Consider the following 25512-nt stretch of genomic DNA (forward strand, 5'->3'; position numbering starts at 1 on the left):
CAAACCGGATTGGATTCTCCCCCTCCCTCCCTATTCAAACCCTTTCGCTTCCTGCATGATTGACGGCGTCAAACCCCGCCCCTTCTGCGCGCTGATTGGACGACAAGGTGGGGAACTGCACGATTTGAAATCTGTGCTCTTACCTGTGTGGACACGTCACATGCCAGTCAACAGACATGCTATGTGTCTCTGTGCAGCCGTCTGCCATAACAAGGCAAAATTATTAAAGCTCCATTCAACCGCGTCGAAAAAAGATACTCGCTTCCCCTTGTAACACGTCAAGGGACGTTTTCCAAGAATGTCTGTGACACCAAACCCGTTCTTCCTCATGCAGCAGCGGACTTTGAACACATTTATTGGCATGTGTCCGTTTACAAAACTCAGAGAGGGGTGTGTACTCCCTTGACCGAGAATCCTGGGCAAGCAGTTGAGGTTGGGAAAATGGCGACACGATGCATGTTGGTACAGTTCCTGGTGCGTGTGTGTGTGTGTGTGTGCGCGAGCGTGTGTGTGCTTGTGCAACCTGCTTGTCATGTGTTCTTGGAGTCGCTTACTGCAGGGTGTGTACAGTGTCCAAACATGACTTCAGTGGAAACGAGTGCGTTATGCTTTTAACACGTTCCATGACAGACATTCACTCACTTTCTATGAGTTAAACAGCAGCATCCTGATTGTTGACTTTTACATTCCCCTAATCTATATAAAATTAAAAATCAAGTGCAATGCATTTTATATTACGTTTTCGAAATCCTGATCACTTGTAGCTGGTTGATTATTTTATGCACTCCTAATGTTTATAAACAGATAAGCGCACATAATTAATGCTTGCATAAAGATCATTGCACATTTATGCACCAGAAAGTGTTGAAGGGTAAACTCATTGGAGGAGGAATAGTTACAGGCGACATTTCGCCAAAAAAAGTGAGTAAAGCGCACCAGGCACTCAAGATTCTTCATCGGTTTTTCTCTCTTTCATTGCATAATAAAGTTTTGAGGAACTTTTTGAAATCAGCCCAGAGCAAACCGGCCCAGTTTAGATGCTTTTGACTATTTGAACCTCCTCATACTTCTCATATCAACCTCTTGTGTGCACATTATGACTGGTTTTCTTTTTTTTTTTTTCACAATCGGCTCTTTCCGACTTCGCTGCAGCTCTCTTAGCTAGAGAGAAATGATCAAAAGAAGTTTACTTGAAGCTTATTTGTATAACACATCTCAGCAACAAGGAAGTTCATAGTGCTTTATATTATAAAGTACACATCAAATATGTTGGTGAATGTTCCATTTATTGTTCAAAAGCAACTCCAAACAGGTGGGGGTTTAGCTGTGTTTCAGCAGTTTTGCAGTTTTGTGGAAGTTTGTTGTTCACAGTATTATTCTGATTCCACTAAAACCAGTACAGAAACTGTCTTCAACAGGCACATAATTATTGATGAATAGATTCCAACGTTGTTTGTCTTAATCTTATTATAAATCTAGGGTCCTGTGATACGTCCAAATTTAAGATCATGGCAGAACCAGTCAAGGCATGGCTGCAGCAGAGAGGCCCAGCGAGGAGAAGAACATTTATCAAGGAAGCAGCCAAGAGGCCCATGGTAACTCCAGAAGAGCTGACATCCACTGCTCAGGTGAAAGAATTTGTTCTGATTAATTGTGCTCGCTACAAATCTGTCCATAGGGGAAAAAATAACTTTTGTATATATGTATTTTTTGAATATGAATTGTGATGGGTACACATCAACCACATGAGGAAAAATGAGCTTTGGTCAGAGAAAATATTAAAGTTGTATTATGTGTTTTCCAGTTTCAGTGCACCATTTTTTAGCATAATTAAGTAAGTATGTTAACTTTGTTAGTTATACAACTACTATATATCAAATATGACTTAAACAAAATGTTATTTTCTAATTTAACACATTGAAAATGAGCCTCTGTCTGTTTAAAAACTCCTGCTCTTTCTGAAATGCCTCCTTCAGGAAGTCATCACAACAGTGCATCTCTATTAACACTGGTAATGTTTGTACCAGTGTTGAACTCAGAAGTATCTTGATTAATGAGCTCAGCAGATATGCAGTTCCACCAGCGTTGCTAACTGCTGCTGGCTAGTCTGAAGGAGCTGAGTTGGGGAGTTGTGGGAGAGAGCTGCAGTTAGGTTGCAAAACATTTGAAAACGCATGCATCACAATAATGCGCTGCTTTTTTTTTCTGTCACGTTAAATCTAACAAAATATAGAAGTTTATTGACGTACCTTGACAAAATTGGGAAAAGTTTGATGTATGATGTAAAACCAACACTGAACTTACAAGCCGCATAGTGAACAATGGTGGTGGCAGCATCATGCTGTGGGCAGCATGGGTAGAGCTACTGTAAACATATGGCAATACTGGAATTAAACCTTTCAAAGGGTTTCAAAAGACTTAGCTTAAATTCATCTCCCAGCATGACAGCAACCACAAACAAGAAGTTAACACAATTTGCGCTTTTGTTGCCACAATAAAAATAATCTAGCAAGCAGAGTAAAAGAGAAAAAATAAAGTTTCTGGATTCTAAATTCAGCTGTGAACCTTTGTGCAACTTTACAGCATGCTGCCGGTCAATGCTTGCCTGATAGATAAAAAAGAAAAATAAAGCACTTATGTCGAGTGAAAGTTAAACAAAAACACCCATACTGTAGCTGCACTGTGAAGAAACTTGTAAAATAGTCCTATAAATAGCCCAGCAGATTGAGTTACATCTGTCTGTGGGAATTCCTCTGTATAGACACCAGAGGGAGGAAAAAACGGCAATGATTGTGTAACAGGTTATAATGCGGTTGTGTTCACTATGGATTCTTTCCATAACGGCTCCTGCCTGGAGATCTGACTTCCCTCCTTTCCTTCTTGCAGAAGTCCGCAGACCTTCAGTGCGTAGATTATTAATTTGGACGCTTTCCAATCTGACCTGCAAAATGAATTGACAGGCCAGGGTAGAAGCTAACTTAGTGATACTAGCTTTCATTTCAAACTCCTAGGGTAGGTCTGTGTGATTAGAAGAAACAATGAGCAGTGTTCCTGTGCAATAACCAGCACACAGGCGTTGGCATAATCCCCCAGGGAGGTGACGGGATGAAGGTAAAGGTGACCTCATCTAAAGCCTCTTTGACAGAGGGCAACCTATTCATGAATCTTCCTCTAGTGGTTTACCGTCTTAAGTTTTTGTGTTAATGAGAGGGAACTGGTGACTCTGTGCTGCGTGCTGTGCAAAAAAACCCACAACAGGCATTTCTGTTTGCTTCCACCTGTAAAGCCATTTGAGTGGTGCAGACAGGAGACGAGTGAATGGATGTAAGGAAAAGCTTAGTCTCTCCCCTGTTACTAAGTGGATTTCTCCCATGCAGCGAATGGCAGCTGTCCCGTATGGAGCAGCAGGCGAAGCTATAATATACTCGTCCATGAGAGAGGAAGGATATTGTTGCCTGAACTTAGAATCTGGACGGTCCATTTGTGCGACTGCCTTAAAAAATTTTTGAGAAAAGTAAAAAAAAAAAACAGAAGATGATTCAAATATTTATCCTCAAAAAGTTGACAAAATGAGTTTGGTTACTGTAAAATAAAAAATAAAACAAGAATCTTAGAAAATTTAACCCTTTTCTCAGGACAACAAATTGGTTACATTTCGTCAAGTTTGTATAATAACGGCCTAAGTTATAATAATAAGTATAATAATTGCCAAAAGTAATTCTTTTGGGGGTGGGGGGAAATCACCACCTTTTTTTTTTTTTTTTACCAAAAGATGAATTGGACAAAATAAAATAAAATAAAGAGAGATTTGGACCATTATTTTACAAAGGTGAGAATTTGTTCTTCCAAGCTTTTAAAAGGTGTGAGTAGAAGTGTGCTTCTGACCTGCCCTTAACAGTCATTTACATGTCAGGGAGGGCGGAGGCTCGCCCCCGAAGGCAACAAGGCCTAATAAGCTCAGTAACAATAAACCTTAGTCGGCTTTAACCATTAATGAGGCGGCAGCTGACATAACAAAAGCAAATCCAACAATAGCGATTGATGCACGCTCCAGACTTTTCGCAGTTTTATTGTTGGCGACGCGTCCGCCGTTAAAGTCACGTCGTTTTCTCCGGGAGAAGGGGCGCAATTAAACGGAGCTGTTCTCCAGTTGTGCTCAGTACAGTGAGACAAAGGGCATAATTAAGTCAAGCGCCCTGAGAGCGCGTGGCATGCATTATGACTGATGATCCCTGACAGAGAGGCTCTGGTGACAGAGGGGGGCCTCCATATTGCTTCCACTGCTGGCCTTGTGCGGTGGGATCTGAGCCCTGACCCCTCCCCTCCCCCCATTATCTTCTTCCTGTTTCTCATGGTTGTCTGACAGATTCTGCCTATACAATACAAGCTGTGTCTGGAGACATTCCACTGTGTGCCATACAGCCACACTCATAAAATGGCGCCCATGGAGCCTAGAAGCTGAACATTGAGCAGGCCAAGGGACAACTTTTACTGGTCACTAACTCTCTAGTTTCAGTTCATTTTTACAAAAATCCTTTTCTCCAGTTAGAAAAAAACAAAAACTGTTGGAATTCTTGAGTGTGACTTTATTGGACATTGTCTAATAAAAGGATAAACAAAAATATACATACACAAAAAATAAACTTAAAGCAAAAGAAGAACAATAGGAACTTACAGGTTCAAAAGGAGTGGATAGAAGTATAAATTTATTTTTACTTTCATCTATACCATCATCCAATAAATTACTATTCACGTTAACTTGGTTGTATAGAGAATAATTAGTATTTTCTACATCTATTTCTATAACTGGTACAATGCATTCGTTTGAATTCCAGTGTGAGCAAACATCAATCATTTTAACATGAGATTCTTTCTAAGTCAATATGCCATAATGCAGTAATAATTGACAACTTTATTAAATAGTAACAACAACACTGATAATAGCAGTGATTGTTTCTCATATTGATATGCAGTGATAACTTCTTAAATGATGTTTTAAACTTTTGAATGAAATAATTTTTGGCTTTAAACAAGATATAGTTACTATGTTGATAATGCATAATTGATTCCATATTTGAAGCAAATGTCTAATTTTCATTGTCTTGTATGGACCAGTACATTCCAGTAGGAATGGCATCTTCCCCAACTTAATTGTGTTCAAGTCGCTAGCTGGGAAACCAGAGAAATTTATTAGGTGTTGCTTATGAGTCACCTTTGAACTCATAACTTCAAAAATTTTAGATCTTATTTGAATAAGAAAACCTGAAAGTCCCCTGAAATTTTGAATCACAACAATAAAAGTAGAGGTTTCTCAACAAAGCTGGGCTCCAGCTGAAAAATGATCACCGCAAACATCCAAATTAGTTATACTTTTGATCATTTGTGTCACAGTAAATCTGGCACACACAGTACTGTGAAACGGTTATTTGTGAAAAGTTTATTTAGCTTTTCAGCGGATAATATGCAGAGAAATACATTATTATTTTGTTTTGAACATCTTAGCCTGTTCATTAAACACAGTAATAAGCAAAACGTAGGTAAGTGAATTATTATTATTATTCATTTTATTATTATTATTATAAAAGTTACTCCATCTCTGTTTTCAATGCATTATTACTTAATCTTTTAGTATGTATATGGATAGAAATGAGAATGAATGTTTAATGTCAAAATGTATCATTTAAAATGTGTCAAGCCAGAACAGCTCAAAATGGAAGCCCTCTCAAATTTAAGATCCTTTGTGATGTTTTAGTTATCTTACACTGACCCCTAGTGGTCAGTTTTATCAGTGTTCAGAGGTGATATCCAGGAAGGAGGTAATTCTGGGAGGTATGGAAACCAACTTTCTGTCTCCTCTCTATTCTTTAATAATGCTGTTTTACCCCCTCACCTACAGCCATGATCACAAATACATAAATAAATAACAAATCTGGCGTATGGATGAACATTTGGTATTTGGATGAAGAACTCTTAATATCTTTTTAACTTAGGATTTGAAGCTATCTTACTAATGAAGCTAATGAGTTTAATTGCAATAATCTCTTCTAACATATATATTTTGTTGTAATTTAATGAATAAAGGGGTATTAATATTGGATGTATTATCTAGACTTCTAATCTAGATAGTAGTGCTGAACCCTGCATATTTGTAATCGTCGAGGCAATAAAAGTTTCTGACTGATCCATTCTGGACCTTTCTTTTTAATTGTTTAATTCCCTTTCATCAAGATTATTCTAGATATTCCACATCCATTTGCTAAAAGAAAAGTTGAAAAACAAAAATAAGTCTTCTTGTTGGCAAGCAACTTAATAAGAATGTCAAACCTGATCTTAACCTCAGTTGCAACACTTAATTTCTTGTCTTTTGTCACAACTCAACTTCACCAGTCAGGTGTGTCTTCAGGTGAAACATTGGAGGCTTTATGACTCAGTGACGTGTGTGGAGAGCAGAGAAGGGTTGGCTTTCAGAAACCAAGGTTGGACTTTGTTTCCTGTGTCAGTTTGAGTCCCACCTGTTAGTCCAGGAAATGCAGGTCTGATCTGCAGCACCGTCTACGGCAGGAACTGTGTAAGTCGATCAAATGTGAATTGTGGAAAAATCAAACTTTTGGTACGTTTTTTTTTTTTTTTTTTTTTTACTCTGAGACTTCAAAAATGATTAATACATGGATAAAATAAACAGAAATGCAGCAGTTAAACTGACTTCAGTTTAGGACGCGAGAACATTTTGATGGTACGGTATTGTGAGATGGCAGCCGGATGTTACAGACTTTGTGTTGCTTTCATTTTAAATGAAATGTCAGATCAATTCTTTAGAGCAGAAAAATATCAAATCCTCTCTTTGTATGGATTTTATTTGATCTTTTTTGCCCAGTGTATCAACAGTGAAAACGTATCAGACGTTAAGAGTTGTTTTCCCAACCAAGTGCAGTGGACAGCTTGATGTATCACCTGTAGTTTGACGTACTTTCTATGAATGCATGATTTAAAAAAAAATATTTGGTGTTACATTGTATTTTATTATGTTATATTCTAAGGTTCAGATTCATCTACGTTCCCGTCATTACATTGATTTATGTGTTGTTTTATTCTTTAGAGATTCAACACTGTAATGATGACTTCCTGGAAAATATGGTTTGGCCTTATGTCCGTTTGTTTACTACAAAGCAGAGGTCAGTGTTTTTATTTTATGTATTTAAAAATGTATAAATTGTGTGGTTGCATTTGTCTTTTGGAGATCTTGACTGTAAAAAGTATAAAAAAAACAAAGAACACAAAGAGAAAGAGGGATGTGTGATAGAAATATTTTTCTCCAGTGAAAACTATTTGACAGTGAATGTGACCATCAAGACTAAAAACACACAAAACATCATTTCCAACCAAGCATTAGTTTTACAAGTTATTTTTAATAAGCTCCTTCGAGGAAGTTCTCCTATAAATAGGAAATATTTCTCAACCTGACATCAATGCAGGACAAATGGTTTTCAGAATTACTTTGTGTTTGACTTTCAGTCCATTCAAATGCTAACAAAGCAAAATTATTTGCTAAATTCACACGACAAACACCAACTTTCTTCAAGCACAAGTGTAAACAAAGCAGCATTCCTTGTTCTGATGCCGCCTGTTTCCTGACTCCATTCTCTGACCGAACATTTACAATAATGACTCTGAAAACATAAAAGAATTTCACTATCGTCACCAAACAACTGTCAGTAACATTGCTCTTAAAAATACATTTTAATCGAAGTAAATTCCAACCATTTCTAAATTAGTTCATCCTTAAATGTACATTGTTAATTTTGCTATTCACTAAACAGTTTCACAAAAATGCAGCTGCTTTTACCTGCTAGACAATCTAGTGTATAGTCACCTTCCTAAAATAGTGGCCTAAATCATGTTTTGCCCTATTATTTTAATTTATTTTGTTTTTGCAAAAATTATCTCTTGGCAGAATACAGGTGGTGATTTATTGATTTGTTTTTTCCTTTTTGTGCAAATATAATTTTTGCCAAAAACAAAAAAATCTCTTAGGCCATTATTTTAGGATTGTAACAATATTGCAGTATGAATTTAATAAAATAATAATAATAATTAAAAAAAAAAACAAGTGTTTTTGTCACTGTCTAGAGCTAAATGTAACAGAATACATTTTGGTGAAAAATTCATTTACTATCCAGCTGACAAATATGGAATTTATATCAGCAGCTGCTTTTACATTAAGATGAAATTCAGGTTGTCTGATTTCTCTGTCTTGTACCCAGTGATGTCACAGAAGGTCCAACTGGAGCCTCTGAACTCAACGGCGCTGCGAGATTCTGATGTCCAGTTTACCGCCACCATTCAGGGAGACTGGGAGGTCACAAACTGGGGAGTCGGAGGGATTCAAGTCCTCACAATTGTCAACTCAACAGATAACATAATCCCATCGGCGGACAGATTTTCTGCCAGATTCTGCTTCGATACCAGCAGAAGTTGTGTGGAGTTTACCATCCATAATGTCACCCGCGCTGATGCTGGGGAAGTTGTGTGTAGTGTACAAGGTCATCAACCAGCGACAGCCCAGCTTTATGTACAAGGTGAGGGTGTAAAATCTATATTTGACGTTCAGTCCTGAATTTAGAAATGACAGATGAAGCTGCAGACGTCTTGTAGTTCCTGTGGTATGCTGTAGAGGTCAGGAATGAGCAATTTTCCACGTCTGATGCACTTCTTACACAAACGTTTGTTTATGTATCATCAAAGGTATCAAAAGTAGTTAAACCCAGAATAAAACACAAAAGACAAACTACTGCAGTGAAAGTGGTATTTTATTTAGCACTATTTTTATATATTTTTTAAAGAAACCATCCAATAATCCTGAACATGCGACAGCCTCGGAATGAATGTTTTTAAAGAAACAAAAGAAAGTTGAATTAAATTGATATCACGTTATAAGTTATTATATCTTATGTGCAATAATCTAAGTCTGGGGTGTCAAACTCAGATTTAGAACTAATTTTCATTTTGGGCAACATCAAGACCGTAAATATCCTAAAACAAAACCCGTTCAACTAAAAATACCATCTGGCTCTGCAGTCTTATAAGTAAGTCAAATTAAACCCCTTTTCACATTGATGTTGTTTTGCAGTGCAAGAACTACTGGGATTTGATTGATTAAAAAATATTTAAGCACACAGCTGTTGTTTGAAGGTTCTTTTAAAATCTGGATTTGGCTCCCGGGCCTTGAGTTTGACACATTTGATGCAAGTGAACAGATAAATGTGAGGTTGGGTACGTTTTTCTTAAAAAAAAGGCTTTGTAAAAAAATTGGTCTAAAAATGAACTGAATAGTTGAGAAATATTTTCCAAAGACAATTTGGAAAGGATCTTTAAGTTCCCGAGTAAAATAATCAAATTGTTAAAGAAATCTGGAAACATTTCATTATATTAATGCCAATGTGCATTCATATAATATATATCATTCATATTATGACACCAAGCACCCAAACGTTTACAGTCTAAAGATGGACTGAAGCAAATTGAAAGGATTCTTACAAACCTATATCTCTACCTCATCTCACATCCCGTTTTTTCATGTTAAGCTAAAATAAATGCATCAAATAATCAAATATTTGATTTCTAACAAATGTGCTTGGGTGCTTCAGTCTAAACCGTATTTCTTTTTATCAGAGAGTGGAACAGTCAGCATCCCAGGTGGGAATGTGACGGTGATGCAAGGCGGGGAGGTTGAGCTAGAGTGCGTAACCACTGCTTGGTTTCCTGCTCCAACCGTCAGCTGGACCCAAAACGGTCAGGTTGTGAACAGCAGCCTCTACAACACCACCAGCACACCTGATGGGGATTCCTTCAACTCCACCAGTACTGTCCGGCTCACGGCCAGCAGGAGCGCAAGAGTGGAGTGTTTGGCTTCTCTCTCAACGCTCACCGCTCCACAGTCCAGCTCTGTCTACATCCAGATTGGTAAGTACTGAACAACTGCTGTGAGCCATCAGGTGGGAATTAGTTTTGAACTAAATGGAACTTAATTGTCTTTTGCTGTGGGTATCTTAAGTCTGTGAGCTGTAGCTCAGCTATAAGAGATTTGATATATATTTCCTGTAGACAATAAAGGAGATATACAGGAGATATACACCATAAAATTGAGCAATTTCACAATTCGAAAGTAAATTTGCTTATTGGAAACACGGCGATTTCAAAACAGTTCTCGTTTTTTGATCAAACATTTTGGTGCTAGGATGATTGTTTTTTGGCTGTATCGAAATTGGTTTATTTCACAAAACTGTAATAGAAACACTTTTTTCGCGTCATGAGTCACATGATCAACGACCGCACATCTCCACTGGTGCAAACCACAAAGAAGAAGAAGAAGAAGAAGACAGGAAGTAGTTTGAGGATCATGATGTGGCATGAACAATTGTATTCCCTCACAGCACAACAATTGCGAAGTTGGATTTTTTGGGGGGACTTTAGTGGGACTTTAGTAGTGACAAAGTTTTGTGCACGTATGTAATGGAAATGCAGCTATTGAGAAGAAGTGTTTTGCCCAGAGGGCAGAAGAGGATTCATATTGAAGCAACACCAGTGCTTCAATAAACCTTCTATGAAAGCAAAGAAAAAGCTTTGAGATTAAAATAGACAATTATTTCTTCTTTTTTTTTAATCCCAGTAGTTGGTTTAGTTTTGTCCTTTCAATTTTCCCTTTCAGTGAAAAAAAAACAAAACTAATTAATTCTAAGAAGTGGTTAAAGGTTAAAGTAACATAATACTACTGCAGTATAAAATCCAGACGCTTTACAGTGTGTGGAGACATGTCAATAACAAACAACAGACTAAACACAAAAGCTTGTTTACCCTGAGAAACTAGATGGAAGGCTGTGAAATCTGCAAAGTGCAGCAGATTTACAAAACAAAATAGAGTAAGGTATATACACACACACAAGCAAGAGGGGAGAGCTTTTAAAGGTACAGGAGAACCACAAATCAATATAAAAGCATTAAAAAGTTGCTAGCACATATATGTAATTTTTCAGCAGGAATGGTACTGACTAATAAGTTTCCATGTGTTTGAGTTGGTTACCAAGCTGTGAGGTTTTTAAGAGAAACATTTACAGTGCATATCTTTCTCTGCATTCAAAATGTTGGTAAATTGAATAGTGACTCTAAAGAGGCCTGTGAGTGAGTTGTATAAAACCCAGCTGGCTGAACACAAACATAACAGCATCGGTTCTAACTCAATGATGGATCCACTCAACATATGATCTGTGGCAATTACATTCCCAGAGTCAGGTTTCAGGTCGGCCAGGCACAGAAATAGCTCGATGACAAGATGAGGACACAGACACGAGAGAGGAAGTCTGGAGTCTTCCTCCAGCCACAGAATGTAAAAAAATAAAAAAATTCTTGGTACAGATTTTGGGGTAACTTTTATCTGCATTAAGAAAGTATTATGATTTATGAGAAGCACAGATTAGATGGGAAGAACCCCAGCTCTCTCCTGCAGTCTTGATTTGGACGTGTCGTTTTCGTTGATGAGCTCACTGAGCAAAAACAGAGGGCAGAGAGTGGACGACTGCCATCTTTGGTGCTGGTTTAATATTCTGTCCCCATCTCATCAGACGAGTTCACGTGATTCCTGTTACATATTTCATTTCAATTCAGGCTTCGAAAAAGTTTTACTTCATTAAAAAAATCTGACTTGATTTGAGCCAGGGTGTCTGAAAAATGTAGAAAGCAGATAGCTTCTTTTTGCATTTTTAACCATCCATACATGGGAATAACTTTAACGTAAAAAAAATGAACTTTTTACCAGTTGGAGTCAAGTTACATTAGAGAATTTCACTAGATGTAAAAGCAGAACTTTATTGCTTTTGTTGTTTTTTTGTGGGACATTAACTTACTTGATATTTCCCTATTTCCCCTAAAACAGTTCCCAAACCTCCAGACTGGACAGTGCTGATAGCCGTAGTCGTGTCGTTTGGAAGTTGTGGTTTGTTGGTTTTTCTCATCCTCGGAATCATGATCTGCTACAAACACAGGAAAGAAAAAAGTAAGAGACATTCCTTCTTGGCTTACCTCCTATCACTCTGCATGGCACGTCGGCGTAATCCCAAAACAGAAAGTTTCTTTCTTTCTCAGAAAGTGAATTTTAAAAAATCCTCTCAAATTCCGTAATGTGTTGTTTTTTGCTCCTTTCTAGAACAAAATTACCAAGATGAAATGAGGTAAATAACCATGTGTGTTTACTGTACGGTTTCATGAGTGAAAGGGCTGCAGAGATTCAAGGTGAGATGTTTTTGTTTTGACAGGAGAGTGAGAACGCACAGCCAGCTAAGTGTCATCGACACACCTGAACAGGTAAGGGGTCGGGTAAATGAATCCTACGAGCCGGAGAATCAGAGAAACGACACAATCAACTGGACTGAGTCCGGCTACCGGAAACACAGACATATGACCTTTGTGTGACGACACACAGAGGATGGAGAGCTCTATGGACATTTGACAGACTTTTCGAAGGAACTTTAAAGTTTTCCAGCTGTTTTGTCCAAAGTCTGGAGAGAGGAAGTGTTAAAGAGCAAAGACTGATAGATAGTTTGCAACACTGATAAAAAAATATTTTAAAAAATCATTGTTAAAATGTTAATAGAGAAGGAAAATTTGCGAGGACTTCCTGAAAGCAGAGTGTCAGAATGAGCAGAAGCTTGTAAAGAGACAGAGGACCAATTTCAAGGTATTTTAAGGCATTCAATTACGAAGTTAAATTTCCTTCAAGTCATATTTGAGACGTATATAATTTTTGATTGTGCTACACGAGGCTCCTGATGTGACTGGGAAACACATAACACAGAAGAAATCCTCAGTCGTATCGTTAACATTTCTGACATGTTTCATGGATAAACTATTCTTGTTGTTCACACAGAATGTTTTTTGTTTTCTTCTGTAATCAGTTCAACTGTTTCCTTGAAATTGTTTTATCCTCAGTGTTTTCTGTTTTTACATGCCAGCAAAAGATGTCAACAAATCTCGCGTTCATTTAGAAAATTGTTGCAGAAATCTCCTTCAATAAGAATATTCTGTTCGATATTTGTCAAAGACATGTGTTGTAGTTCAAAGATTTAAAGGTCTTGTCAACAAGGAAACACAATTTCTGCACTTTATGGACATGATGCCATATCTTATGTAGTGCTTGGAAAAACGGTAATGAACAAAGAAAAATTACCTGCACTCTTTGGCTTGGCGTTGTTGCCGTTTTATTTTTCTGTAACGGTGCTTTAATTGCCAATTTTATGCTCTTTTTTGTTGTATCCCTGAATATCTTGAAAGAATAAGTGTACGAAAAAATTTTGCTTGAAAGTTGAAAAGAATTGTTCAATAATATAAAGTTTTTACTGCTTTTTAAATATAAACTTTCATGACTCCTGGGGTTATTTAAGGACAGCAGTCGCTGTCAGTTTGTGTGCCAGAGGTTTAGCATCCTTTACTAAAAACCCTTCCAGTCTGAGAAACACAACACAAATCTAATTGCCTGCTGTCTGTATGTCTCAAAACTGGAAATGACATCAGTCCCAGTATTGTCTTCTCCCAGGTTGACTCGTTTGCATGAGTCAAAGGGTCTTTATACAAAAAGATCCTCTTTAGTTTGTGTTTTGTATTCTGTGATCATTCATTCTTTGTATGACTTTAAATGCCTGGTTGTTTTTGGTGAGATGACAGTCTGTACTTATATGGCTGCATTAGTTGTAAAACAAAATCACAGTATAGAAATTTGGACATGTTAAGAGAAACTCTCGAATCCTTGTGCACTTTGATAATTACGTCAGCAGCAAAACAAAAAGGGACAGTTCAGAATTGTTAAAGTGAAGTTATTCACTTTTACGTTCTCTTAGATAATTACTCTGATAGGAAAAAGTAAGTACATGTTCTGTTTTCAGCATGTGTTTCATACAGGAAGATAATTGGTGACGCGCTGCCTCCTACTGTCATTTCCCTGTAAGTAACCATCGACTTGTAAATTACTACATAATCCGAACGTATGAATGGTTTAATGGTTTAAAAACTAACGTTGGCATAAGCACATTTTATACACATCTGATAAAATTATAAATGATAAAAACAGATTAACGTTAAACATACATATCAGTCTTTATTCTTTTTTTATTTTAATGCAAAGCAAAAACGTTAAAGTCAGGGGTTCCTGATATCTTTTCTTTTCATCTCGCCACAGGTTCTTGGCTACAAGAAGTTTATACTTTAATCTGTCAGCTTCCACTGTCACCACGTCAGAATGTGTAAAACAAGCCAAACATGCAGCAGATGATTGGACAGATGGCCGCTCCTCAGACAAAAGAGCTCTGCTCATTGGATTGTTGCAGACGTGCTGCGGGCTGCAGGGGGCTCTGCAGACTATAAAAGCGTCCACCTCACACAGATGGAAGCACAGAGGGAATCTACAGCAGCTGTATCGTCTGCTGGCCGGAGCACATCACACACAGCTGGAATCCTCCCCAAGAGACGCAGCTCGACCATGAGTGAGGTACAACCTTTCGCTGAGCTGTAAAGCTTCTTATTTTAGAAGTGATTTGATTCATAACTATGAGCATTTCTTTGACTTTTGTGTAGCCAGCTGAACTACTACAGGCTCAGGTGTTGACATTTTGTACTTATACGTGATGTTACGTTTTTTCCATGTTGATTCCCTCAGCAACTTTTCCTTGAAAACTATGTAAAATTTATGCTGTTAGAAAACAGGAGTTACAATCCAGTCAGATTACCATATACTCAATGTGCTTCTGGTTTCATATTCAGAGTAAAACTTGCTCACAAGATAATGGGAGAGGCTGCAGAACTGAAGAATAAATCAACGTCAAATAACTCTTTGCCAGAACCTCATGATAAAGTTATGATGAAGCGGAGACAACTCCGACCTCTATGCTTATGCATCATTGATTGAGGTCGGAAAATCAAACTTTCCATGTTGACTCGGAAGGATCTGAGACAGAGCGGAGCGCGGAGACTCCAGACACACATCGTTCAGTTACTGAATTATTCAGAGTAACTGCGAATGCCAGAGGAAGAAACAAAGAAGAAAAAAAAAACCTCATTCTGTCAGTGTGCATTTGTGAGCACCGCCTCCAATAAGACCTTATCACGAATTGCTCACCCAGAGGATCACCTCTGACTGAAAGCATGAGGATACATATTTTATCTTCCCCCTTCAACATCCCAGCTGCTCCGTGGAGCAGCTTGTAGTCTGGTGTTTAGCTTTTATAAAATGTGACTCAACATCCAATAGAGGTTTTGGTCTTCACGCTTCCCTGCAATTCTTACACAGTGACGTTCAAATAAAAGTCTGGAAACTTTGAATGGTCGGAACTGATATATGATGGGAGAATGGACAAGTTTCCTACTCTACGTTTCAACCTGTCAGCAGTAACGACTCAATTTGGATTTTAAAGAACATTATGATCATTGGGACTCTCACAAATGGCGACGTGACCTGTCCGTGAAAGTAGAGATGCACTGGAGCAGAAATTCAACATGGCCACCGTTGTTTCCTCTGGTCTGAAATAGTATTAGAAGCTGTTTCTGAGTCATCTAGAACTCAATGCATGGAAGCTGAACGACCTGGTTTTGGATGTAATGTAGCTGAGATTTTAAATAATGAGTCTTCTATGTTTAAGTCAAAGAGAAATGGATGTAAAACCTGAAGCAAAAAGAGGTTCAAGTCTCAAGCTTGTTTCTTGTTTAAGATGTTTAATGTTTAAGTTAAACATTAAAAAAGAAAATAACTTAGTTTTTGTATCAGTTACTATCACATCCTGTTGTCAGCCAAACTGCTGAAATAGTGTAAAGGTTCAAGTATTGTCAGACAAAAACACTTAGCAGTCTGCTGCTTAGATCACCGACTCTTACAAATTTCATAGAGTTTATTCACCTATTTTTACAAAGTTGTTCAACTAAAATCACAAAGTTGTCCAACTGCTGCAAAAAAGGGGCTGGAAATGTAATGAGAGGTGTCTTTTAGGGGTGAAGTAAGTTCAGTGTATTCATATTGTTGCTGTTCTGCTGCCATGTCTGTTATACTCTAATTACAAAACAAGCCTTTGCTTCAACTCCATGTCGGATAACGGCCAGATCACAAAAAGTTCGACATCGCTCCAGAAACTCCTTGCATGGCTTGAAGACTCTTAATGTCCAACATCCATCTCTTCCCCTTCCCCATCTTTTTAATTTGGTAGCGTGCAACGTTGTAAATCTCAGCGGCTGGCGAGATTTCACACGCTGCCAAATTAACACTGAGGCTGCAATAAAACTGATGCATTCTTCACTTTCTCATTAGTGGAACTGACATCATTTGCTATCAAGTTTCCGCACGTGAGCACTTTCACCAGGCAAAAAAAGTTTTCAACCAGAAACTGAGATGCAATTTTCTCGCAATGTCGGCGTTTAATTCCACCGCAGGTTAGATGGAGTTAAGTGCTGCCTGCTATTGGATGCTCCCCCCCACACATATGGCATGTGACTTTCTCATCATTAACAGTTTTATTTTATATTTTTTGCATCGAGCTCACCCGGACAATCAAATACCACATTCTCTTTCACATCTTTAAAATGAGTCAAAGAATGCAATGAGAGAAAAGGTTCCTATGAGCACTTTCAATGAAAACATCCAGTTCTGGAGTCGAGTGGCTCTTGGGACGTCCTGCTGCGTTAGCAAAGCCCTTACTTTAATTACACTAAGAGTTGGGCGGGCAGGGTAACCACTTGGCAAAGCCGTTAGCTCCATCATCCAAAGAGGAACGGCCTCCTTTTCTTTTTTTTTCTTGTTTAATGATATTAGAGTGTTGAAAGATGCTGAGCAGTATAGAAAAAAAAACAAAACTGCACGGTTGGTAGGAAACACTGTTCACTCATTGATTTCTTTATATGGCCTCAATCGAAACATTTTTTGTTTACGTTTGGAATACAGCTTTGGAAATAGTTCAGGGTGCAGTTCCCCCGATTTACTGAGTGACCCCTGACCTCCTTTAAAAGATAAATAGAGATTAATCTGGTTCGATCCGTAAGCCATCTAAACCGTCAGCAGGCTTTGCTGCTGCTGAAACCTGTTCTTTAGGTAATCTTGGATTCTGCAGGGCTTTGCACAAGCAGACAACCATCACTCAGCGCACATTTGGATGCATCATCAAAACAGATTACGATAGAACATATCGTACCATATGCTGCCAAAACGGGATCAGTGCTGCGGTTGAATTGTGAGCTCTTGCAAAGAACCATATGGATGGATTCATACCAATCAATTGGTGGGATTGAACGTAATTCCATGGCGACGGCTCTTATTTGCAGACCGCTGCAATAACAGCGAATCCCTGAAACTACAGTTCATGAATCATGTAGTAAAAACCTTTCAAATCATCCCCTGCAGAACCTAATTACTTCTCTTTACATAAAATAAATTGAGGAAAACTAATTCTTTTTAGATTTCATTAAATTAACTGATTGAGTAGTGAGCATAGCTTAATAAATCTGAATGTTGTTGTGACTTAATCACCCAAGCAGTGGGAACAAGCCACGCTTTTTAACTACGTGATAGAAAAAAGAAAGCAGTTCTCAAAATAAACAGTCATATGCAAGGCTACACTCTCAGGAAGTATTCATAAAAATGAACACACAACTCACTCGTGGCGCAGTTTCATGAATGTAAATGGCAAAACAGCAGCTAATGAGAGCTGCACTGTTCTGAAAGTGGCTCATGCTTGATGAACCGACTGCAGAGACGAAGCTTTGGCGTCTACGTTTTCACCTTACGCATCCTCAAATAAAAAAGTGATTTCAATTACTAGCTGCTGGTGTTAAGTTATTAACATTGAGCCGGTTTTATTCATCAAACCAATACGGATATGCTAAAAATGACTAATATTGGCTAATACTGGTTTTATGGCCGATATACCGATAACCACTAATGCATACTGCAGGAGTGAAGTGGAGGCAAGATTCAATAAGCAGTGGCTTCCTGTGCCTCCTTGGACTGAACACTTGATTATTATTTTATTATTATTCCGTTTTGAACTTGTTTTTTGCAGCCTCATAGCACCAGAGGCTGCTATAATAGGCAATCATTTTCTGCTCAGTGGCAGTGCTCCAGTTGCCAGGTACTGAAATAAATCCTAAAATAAAGGCTGAGTGCTAAAACCAGTTTATTTAATCTGTTTCTTGGTCAAAACGGGATGTCTAAACCCTGCGTCAAGCCATGTGGTGTAGCCAACATCAAACTTGCTGTCAAACGGGAAAAAGCTTTACTCAATATTAGTATGTAGCAAATAAACTCTGGTCTACAAGGCCTAGTCGTTTGAGTCGGTCGTTACAGTATGTGCTCGTTTGTTTGTTTTTTTTCAGCTCAAACAAGATCTATTCTGAGCTTTAAATCCTATTTTTAGCCTGATCTGTAACTAACCGTGTGTGGCATCCTGTCTAAATGTTTTAAAACTGCCTTTGAGGTAGAATGAATTATTGACCAGAGGACTACAGGCCATCGTTCAATCAGCCACTGCAACCCGGTCTCACTGTCGTCCCGTCTCCAGTCCGCCGGTGGGGAAGCTGCTCCGGAGCAGAGAGGGCTGCTGGGATGAGCTGCCTCTGACCTACATTTTCTTTCTCCTTGTTAAATTCTTAATAGATCCTGAGTGCAGCGCAGTGTGTCTCCCTGGGGAGGCCGTGTAAAAGAATCAAAAATAGCCACACACCGGGAAGGTGGTTTATTTATTTGACCAATTGCCTCTACGTCTGCAATCCTTAACCAACACGACTCATTTGTGCAGTAGAAGATCAGACTGTGGTAATTCAACTTTGCTTTAGGTTCCTTGGCAACTTTCTGCCGGAACCTTTGAATTCATGCGTATGTTGGACGACCAGCAGCGATAGAAGACCAAGGCACTTTTCTCGCTCCGCTGCGGATTATTTTTCCCGATGAACAACCTAAGTAGCCGATTAAAAACAACAGATGCCTTTGTCGTTGAGCTCTTCTGTCAATTTATTCAATAATAATTTAGCAGCAAAAACGCTCTGGTGTTTTGTTAGATAGGGCCTTGAGCGTCTCTCGTTTTGCTCGGCCCGAGGTGTGACAGCACAGCCTCTGTCTCACCCGACGGATTGCCACAGCGCAAATTAAGCAGATGAAAGTCAGCATGACGCTCTCGGTCCCAACGGCACAAACCGGCTTTGATTTCAGAAAAACAGATGGCTACTTTGCCAAACTAACCTTCTCCGCTGCTTCTTGTGACGGAGCAGGAGGCAGATGTCAGGTCTTAGTTTGACTTTGTTCTCATTTGACTCACAGACATCAAAAGTGCTTTGGCATTTGGTGGTGAAAGCACGGAGTAAATAATTCAAGTCAAACGTGGTGAGATGAAACGAAGATCTCAGCTGGAAACCGGCTGTAAAAAAAATGATTTGCTTCGTATCACGTGACACCTCTTGTGTTCAACCTTCCCAAAGGCGGGTAATGCTAAAAACGTCTCAAGGATTTATGAACTGTCTTGTTTGATGCAAATGAAATCACTTTGCAAATGCTGGACCTCGGAAACATGAGCGCAGTGCACATCGGTCAGATGTGCTCTGCGCTCAGAAGCTGCTGTATCAAACTCTGAGAAGTTTGTGTTGGTTTCGACATTTCTCCTTTAGAACTACAATCAACCGTACTCAAAAAATAAGTTACTTTTCTGAGCCTAATTACTTATTTATAAGCAGATGTAGCAATAAATGTGATTATTGTAAAGTCCATTTGTCTTCGTATCTTTACGACTAAGTATCAATATTCATATTCAGAAACACATTATGTAGATTGATGGATGTTTGAAAGCCTTTATTTCTTTTATTTATCATGTTTCCATTTATAGCTCATGAAAACCTATTTAAAAGTAGAATATTACATCAGACCAATAAAAAAACACATTTTTAAAATCAGAAACATGGACTTACTAAAAAGTACACTTCAGGTTATTTTCAAAAGCTGATCGGGTCTTATTTATTGAAAATTACAAAAATGATTAGTGGGTGAGATTTTTTTCCCCCTGCAGTTTGGATTGTTTTGGTTGAGCCTCTGAGAATTTCTAATCATATTGTCACATTACTGTGAGTTAATATAAGTCTGACAGCTTAGCTGGTTTGGTAATTAACACAACAAAATGTCTTCATATCCACGGAATACATCATTATATCACCAGATATTAACACGGTCTCTCAACAGGTCTAAATTCTGCACATTTGGAGGTTAAGATAGAGAAACTTTGCTGTCATAAATTCGATCTGCTAGTTTTCTGGTGAATCCCACTCTGTAACAAGACTTCATTCAAACTCAAAATCGGTGAACGCTCAACAATCCTGGCCAGTTATCGCTTTCGTCTGCATCGCAATAAACCGTGGGTGGCATTTGGTTTCTAACACAGTAACCAAATCTTACAATCGATGTAGAAAAGGTTTTGTTTAAACCGTTTCTCTCCCTCCCCACATTAATGAAAACAGTGAGAGAAAGCAGAAGTCACTACTTCCTTTACTTGAAGGTTTTTTTCCATTTCGGTTGGATTTTATCGACCTTTGAATCTTTTACCTGCTGCAGCACAGAAGCAAGTCTGGTTTGTTCCCTTGCTGGAACAAAAACAATTCATTTCTAAGGTTCTGTTCATCAGTCGGGACCAGCCACACCAGTTGATTTCTCTGTGCGCCTTTGTTAACAGTAGGGGAACTCACAGCGTTGGAAGCAAACATTTCAATGTTTTGCCCATTAAATAACACTGACAAACAGCACAAATGAGTAAAAATGCTTGAGCTGCCTCTTGGTTTTGAACGTCGCAATGACCTCTAAAGATACATTTTCTGTCCATTTTTAAAATAAAAGTTTTAACCAAGTTTGGATTTTATTCTAAACATCCTAGAATAACTAGAATATCTTATATATATTTTGAGTTCTGACCCACCTTCCTCCTTTCACTTTACAGAGGAAAACACCTGGAGCAATGACTGGAACCGCCAAGCCATCTGCTGGCCACGGTATGTTCAGAACTCCATGTTTTATTCTTGTTTTGGTTTGGTTGGGGTCCAGAATAAAAGGCCCTCTTAGAAAAACTTTCTGGCCGAAACTAAGAGTGATGATGATGAAGATTGTTTTTGTATAATTCTGCAATTGTTTTGTTTTGGCTTAGATGACATTAACAGATTCTCCTTTCTAGTTTCCTGTTTTTATTTCTGTGTGGTTCGTTTTAGTTCCCGTTTTCTGTCTCCCCTCTTCCTGGGTTTCTTGGTCTGCCTCTTCTGTTCCTGTCCAGTGTTTCCATTAGGCGCTTTTGGGTTTTGTTTCACAATGTAGTGAAATATTTCATTTGTGAATTATTCTGCTTCCAGTTTGTCTTCATTTGAATCAGACACATAAAACGATCAAGAATCAGCAAATGCTATAAAACAGGCCGCATAATTTTCACCTTTTGGGTTTTTTAAATTACAGTGTAATTTTTATATTCTTGAGATTTTTGTGAAACAAAACCCTTCGTTGTTGCTGTTGATGTTCCATCTTTAGATTTTTAAAAATACCTTGAAAGACATGTTCACCCTCTTGCTCAAAAATGTGAGCTGTAACATAATCGTGTTTCAGTGGAGCTGATATGTATTTTTATCTTATTTTTTGCCGTTAAGCTTCAATAAGATTTGAAGCTTATTGACTTTTATAAATGGACAAGAAAACCCTCTTTCTTCTACAGTATTTCATTTTACGTTATTACATTTTTTTAAAAACTAATAAATTGTACAAATTTGAGTTTGTTTCACGCAAAAGGACAACCACCCGCCTATAACTGCAAATACTTTTATTCCGTCAGTGAGTTTTTTCCGCACGTTTACATTACAAACGTGCACAAAACACCAACAATTTCAAATTGCGACGTTTCCACTGAATGAGAAATACAGTTAAAATCACACGTGAATGAGTTTGCTCACTCATTAAAAAACATCATCCTTCCTGTCGTCCTCTGTGTCATTTCCGTCTGCAGTAACATCCTGCTATTGATCACATGACTCGGGATGAGAAGGCAGTGTTTCTAATGCAGTTTAGTGGGATACACTAATGTCGATACGGACAAAAACAAAAGCACCTGATCCTGGCACGAAAACATTTTATCCAAATAACTTTCGTTTTTCCAATTGCCACAATTCCATGGTCAATAGAAATGCAGCAACTGTTGCTAAATTATTTTCCGTATCAATACTCTATGAAATCTTCGCTTCTTCAAGAGAACTTTCTGCTAACACAATCCATGCAGCAAGTTAACAGCAGCTCAATGACTCCATCACCTCAATCCACCGAGAGAAGCACAGCTGGATGTCTCTGCTCTCTGGATGCTGATAAAGCTGAGAGGACTGCTGCTGAATTGAATTTCTGTCCCAGTTGATAAGGAGCGTTACGGCACAAGTTCATCCCACAGGAACACAAAAAGTTAATTGAATTTCCCACATGTGTGAAATGTGCCTATTTTTGTCATCTTTCTTGTTTTCCTCCTTGATGTGGTTTCGAGTTGCTGATGTTGAGTAAATGCAAGGTACTGTGACGTGTTGCACAAAATAAAAAGAGATTTTTCCTCTGATTCTGAGAATGAAAGTTTATTTTACTTTATTTTATTTTTTTTATGTGTCATTATTAAGGGCAATTCTTTTTTTTGTGGCAACATTTCGGCTTCAGGACTTTTGTAAAAAAAAATAAAAAAAGCATTAAATGCTTTTTTTTATTATTAATCAAAGAAATTAATTTTTTTAAGAATTAAAGAAATATTCATTTCTTTACCAGAACTAAGTCTCACACAAACCCTTTTTAAAATTATTTTCCAAAAAGTGTGCCAGGTTTCTGAAGTCCAGCTAAAGTTTGATGACCTTTGACCTTCCAGAGAGGTCGGGACAGTCGGGAAGAGTCTGTGCGTGTTGTGAGAGTCTGCCCTGCGATTCTGAAATATGGTTCTGTTTTTATTGTCATCCAAGCAACGCAGGGTCAGCAAAAGGCTCCGTCTAAATGTGAGTAAACCGTTTGGAAAAATCCTTTTTACCGGCAGATTGCCCACTTTCACCGGGACCAGCTCAGCATGCCCGGAGCTCTGCACTGTATGACCCACTTCGATGCATGAACACACGATTCAGAGGAAGCAGCGAAGCCTCCGTTCTAAAGACAGAATATTTTTTGATCTGTTGACCACGTTTTGTGTGTGTGAACAATCAACACTGTCTAAGCCTAACATGCACCTCTGTGTTTATTTACCCCTGGAAGCACAAAGAAGGAGGTTTTGCTTGACTGGAGTTTTACAAGACGCATGTTGATAAGCCTCGAAGTTTCAGACACGATGTCGCTTAGAAACTGCGGCTGTTTGGTCAGTCGACATTGTCTTATGAAATGGAAAAATTTCAGTTTTAAAAGACAAAGAAAACTCAAATCTACTGTAAATCAAGCAGGTGGCTCCTCTTGATTTTGGAGTGCTGAGGTCCGTGGCTCTCTGCAGCACACGAGTCTCTGGACTCGGATCCCGGCCGCTCGTCATCCAACAGGAAACCTGCATGGAAAGAATTCAAGAATGGCTTAGAAAGAAAATGGCTCGCCATCGTTACAGACCGTAAAACGCGGCAAAACGTCTGCAGAAAACTGAAAACTGCGGTGTGAAGACGCGACCCTGCAAACACGAGAGACATCTTTGTTTATTGCATGTTAAATTTATGTGTGTAGAAGCATGTTATTTCTAACAAACAGCTCATGTTTTCCTCCTTTACTGTCATCACACTGTGTTCCACTCAACATAAAGATATTTTGAATGAAATTTGTTTTACGTTTACTCGCTTTTTGGGAGCGATGAAGTCATTCACCATCCAACATTCTGATGCAGAGATGTCTAACACTTAATTGGGACACTTTTATTTTCATTCACTGAGTATTTCGACTCAGCATTGTTTATGAAATAATGACAGTTTGAAATGAATTTTTCTGCATCTAAGTTTAGACCAAATCATAAACGGTAGAAGTTATTTCTTTTCCCCGAAAACAAATCGAGCAAGATGGATACGCAGTTCATCAAATGTCATATTTTGTTTGTCTAAATGAGTTTCTTTCCTGTCAACGTTGAGTCTGATTTAATGTCGAACATTTGAGGAAAACAAGATTTATTTAATTCAGCGTATGTAAATGTCTGGTTTCATTTAGGCTTGGACATTTGTCCACAGACATGCGTTCAACGGGCCAACATGTTTTCACTCTTTCCCTTCCTGTCCACCCCAGATGAAAAGAAAAACAACGTCCCCCAGGACTTTGACATCGACATGGACGACCCAGAGACGCAGAGGGCCGCCGTGGCCATCCAGTCCCAGTTCAGAAAATTCCAGAAAAAGAAGCAGGATGTGAAGTCATAGAGTCGTCAGACTCGTCGCTCTCCTGATATGTCCTCGGTTTTGCATGTCGATCAAACTGCTGCACTGTCCAGAGCTGCGAGGAGAGAAGGCTGAGGTGGAGGGGGGCTGGAAAAAAATATTACTGTAAAAGTTTACTAAAACATCTGATGTAAGCATTGGGTTGGTCAGTTTCCATTTAGCCATAGAATTTCTGAATGGCTCATTTGAGACGCAAATTTACACAAATAATTGGAAATAAAAGTTTGTCTTTCGAGGAGAACAGGAAGTCGCTGGCAGTTCAGATTATTTCAGATTTAATAAAGAGCTCCACCGAATGAGTCGCTGTAACTATGACGAGCTTCAGCTTTTACGTTCACGCCGCTGTGTTGTTCTGACGTCAACGTCCTGCTGTCCCTTTAACATGGCCCCTCACGGCTGTGTGAAACACTGTATGTAAACTAATTCCTGTTGTGTGTTGTTGTGTTTTGCTGATGCCACATAATTGATTCAATGTTCCTGCAGTTTTCTTGTATATGTTTAGTTTACAAATGCAGAGTTATGCATGCAAGCTTGCACACAGGCATACAATAATAATAAGAAAAAAAAATCACTAATAAAGAAATTTGAAAAAAAACAAAAACACTGATGAGACAGTTGCTGTCCTTTGCTACACAACCACAGTTAGTTAGGGCAAAATGTCAATGTCTATCTGTGTTGGCAAGGTAGACAGGATTACAGCTGCAAAAGTATGTTTTTTCCATATTTATTAAATATGTCACCAGTCCAGTAATTTGTGAAAAACTAATTACTAAGAATAACAGAGAGCTGGCCGCTTTCAGGTAAAAACAGCAAACAGCTTCCAGTCCAGGGTGCTGGGGGTGTGTGGGCTCGGCCGACTGAGCGGGCAATTGCTGGGTTTCAGACACGTGACCCGAATGACGCGCGGAATGCAAATGGAGGGCTGGAAGTGGATTTCTCCTAGTTCAAAACAGTGCATAATGGACAACGAGTACGCCAATGTCTTAAATGGGCTCACAAAGACGAGGTATTGAAAACACGGTTACATTAAGGATATGCAGTATCCTCATCTTCTTGAGGGTTTCTAAGATG

The 25512-nt window shown here is 38.5% G+C and overlaps 2 protein-coding genes across 5 annotated transcripts; both read left to right on the top strand.

Annotated features, from left to right (window-relative positions):
* Positions 1 to 49: 49 nt before the first annotated feature.
* Positions 50 to 13397, top strand: igsf5a (immunoglobulin superfamily, member 5a). Of its 3 annotated transcripts, none has more exons than XM_055043430.1 (8): positions 50 to 107; positions 1480 to 1628; positions 7097 to 7172; positions 8262 to 8576; positions 9670 to 9960; positions 11927 to 12046; positions 12197 to 12221; positions 12306 to 13397. In XM_055043430.1, exons 1-8 carry the CDS (start codon positions 56 to 58, stop codon positions 12460 to 12462), a joined length of 1185 nt encoding a protein of 394 aa, XP_054899405.1. In that variant the 5' UTR covers positions 50 to 55; the 3' UTR covers positions 12463 to 13397. The 3 variants fall into 3 exon arrangements, with proteins under 3 accessions (XP_054899405.1, XP_054899407.1, XP_054899406.1); XM_055043432.1 differs by lacking the exon at positions 50 to 107 and adding an exon at positions 6388 to 6610 and having other exon boundaries at positions 1539 to 1628; XM_055043431.1 differs by lacking the exon at positions 50 to 107 and adding an exon at positions 6388 to 6568 and having other exon boundaries at positions 1539 to 1628.
* A 1004-nt stretch (positions 13398 to 14401) lies between these two features.
* Positions 14402 to 25053, top strand: LOC129368461 (calmodulin regulator protein PCP4-like). Of its 2 annotated transcripts, XM_055043438.1 has the most exons (4): positions 14402 to 14530; positions 20991 to 21042; positions 23014 to 23046; positions 24293 to 25053. In XM_055043438.1, the coding sequence occupies exons 1-4, from the start codon at positions 14426 to 14428 to the stop codon at positions 24421 to 24423; spliced, it is 321 nt and encodes a 106-aa protein (XP_054899413.1). In that variant the 5' UTR covers positions 14402 to 14425; the 3' UTR covers positions 24424 to 25053. The 2 variants fall into 2 exon arrangements, with proteins under 2 accessions (XP_054899413.1, XP_054899414.1); XM_055043439.1 differs by lacking the exon at positions 23014 to 23046 and having other exon boundaries at positions 24293 to 25052.
* The last annotated feature ends 459 nt before the right edge of the window (positions 25054 to 25512 follow it).

Source organism: Poeciliopsis prolifica, unplaced genomic scaffold (assembly GCF_027474105.1).
Source record: "Poeciliopsis prolifica strain line A6 unplaced genomic scaffold, Auburn_PproV2 SCAFFOLD019, whole genome shotgun sequence".
Classification (NCBI taxonomy): Eukaryota; Metazoa; Chordata; class Actinopteri; order Cyprinodontiformes; family Poeciliidae; genus Poeciliopsis; species Poeciliopsis prolifica.

Coding starts and splice junctions, on each gene's coding strand:
- igsf5a (XM_055043430.1), top strand. CDS start 56: ATGATTGACGGCGTCAAACCCCGCCCCTTCTGCGCGCTGATTGGACGA. Junction 108..1,479: donor CGCGCTGATTGGACGACAAG/GTGGGGAACTGC, acceptor TTATAAATCTAG/GGTCCTGTGATACGTCCAAA. Junction 12,222..12,305: donor AATTACCAAGATGAAATGAG/GTAAATAACCAT, acceptor TTGTTTTGACAG/GAGAGTGAGAACGCACAGCC.
- LOC129368461 (XM_055043438.1), top strand. CDS start 14,426: ATGGAAGCACAGAGGGAATCTACAGCAGCTGTATCGTCTGCTGGCCGG. Junction 14,531..20,990: donor GCAGCTCGACCATGAGTGAG/GTACAACCTTTC, acceptor TTCACTTTACAG/AGGAAAACACCTGGAGCAAT. Junction 21,043..23,013: donor CAAGCCATCTGCTGGCCACG/GTATGTTCAGAA, acceptor TTGTCATCCAAG/CAACGCAGGGTCAGCAAAAG.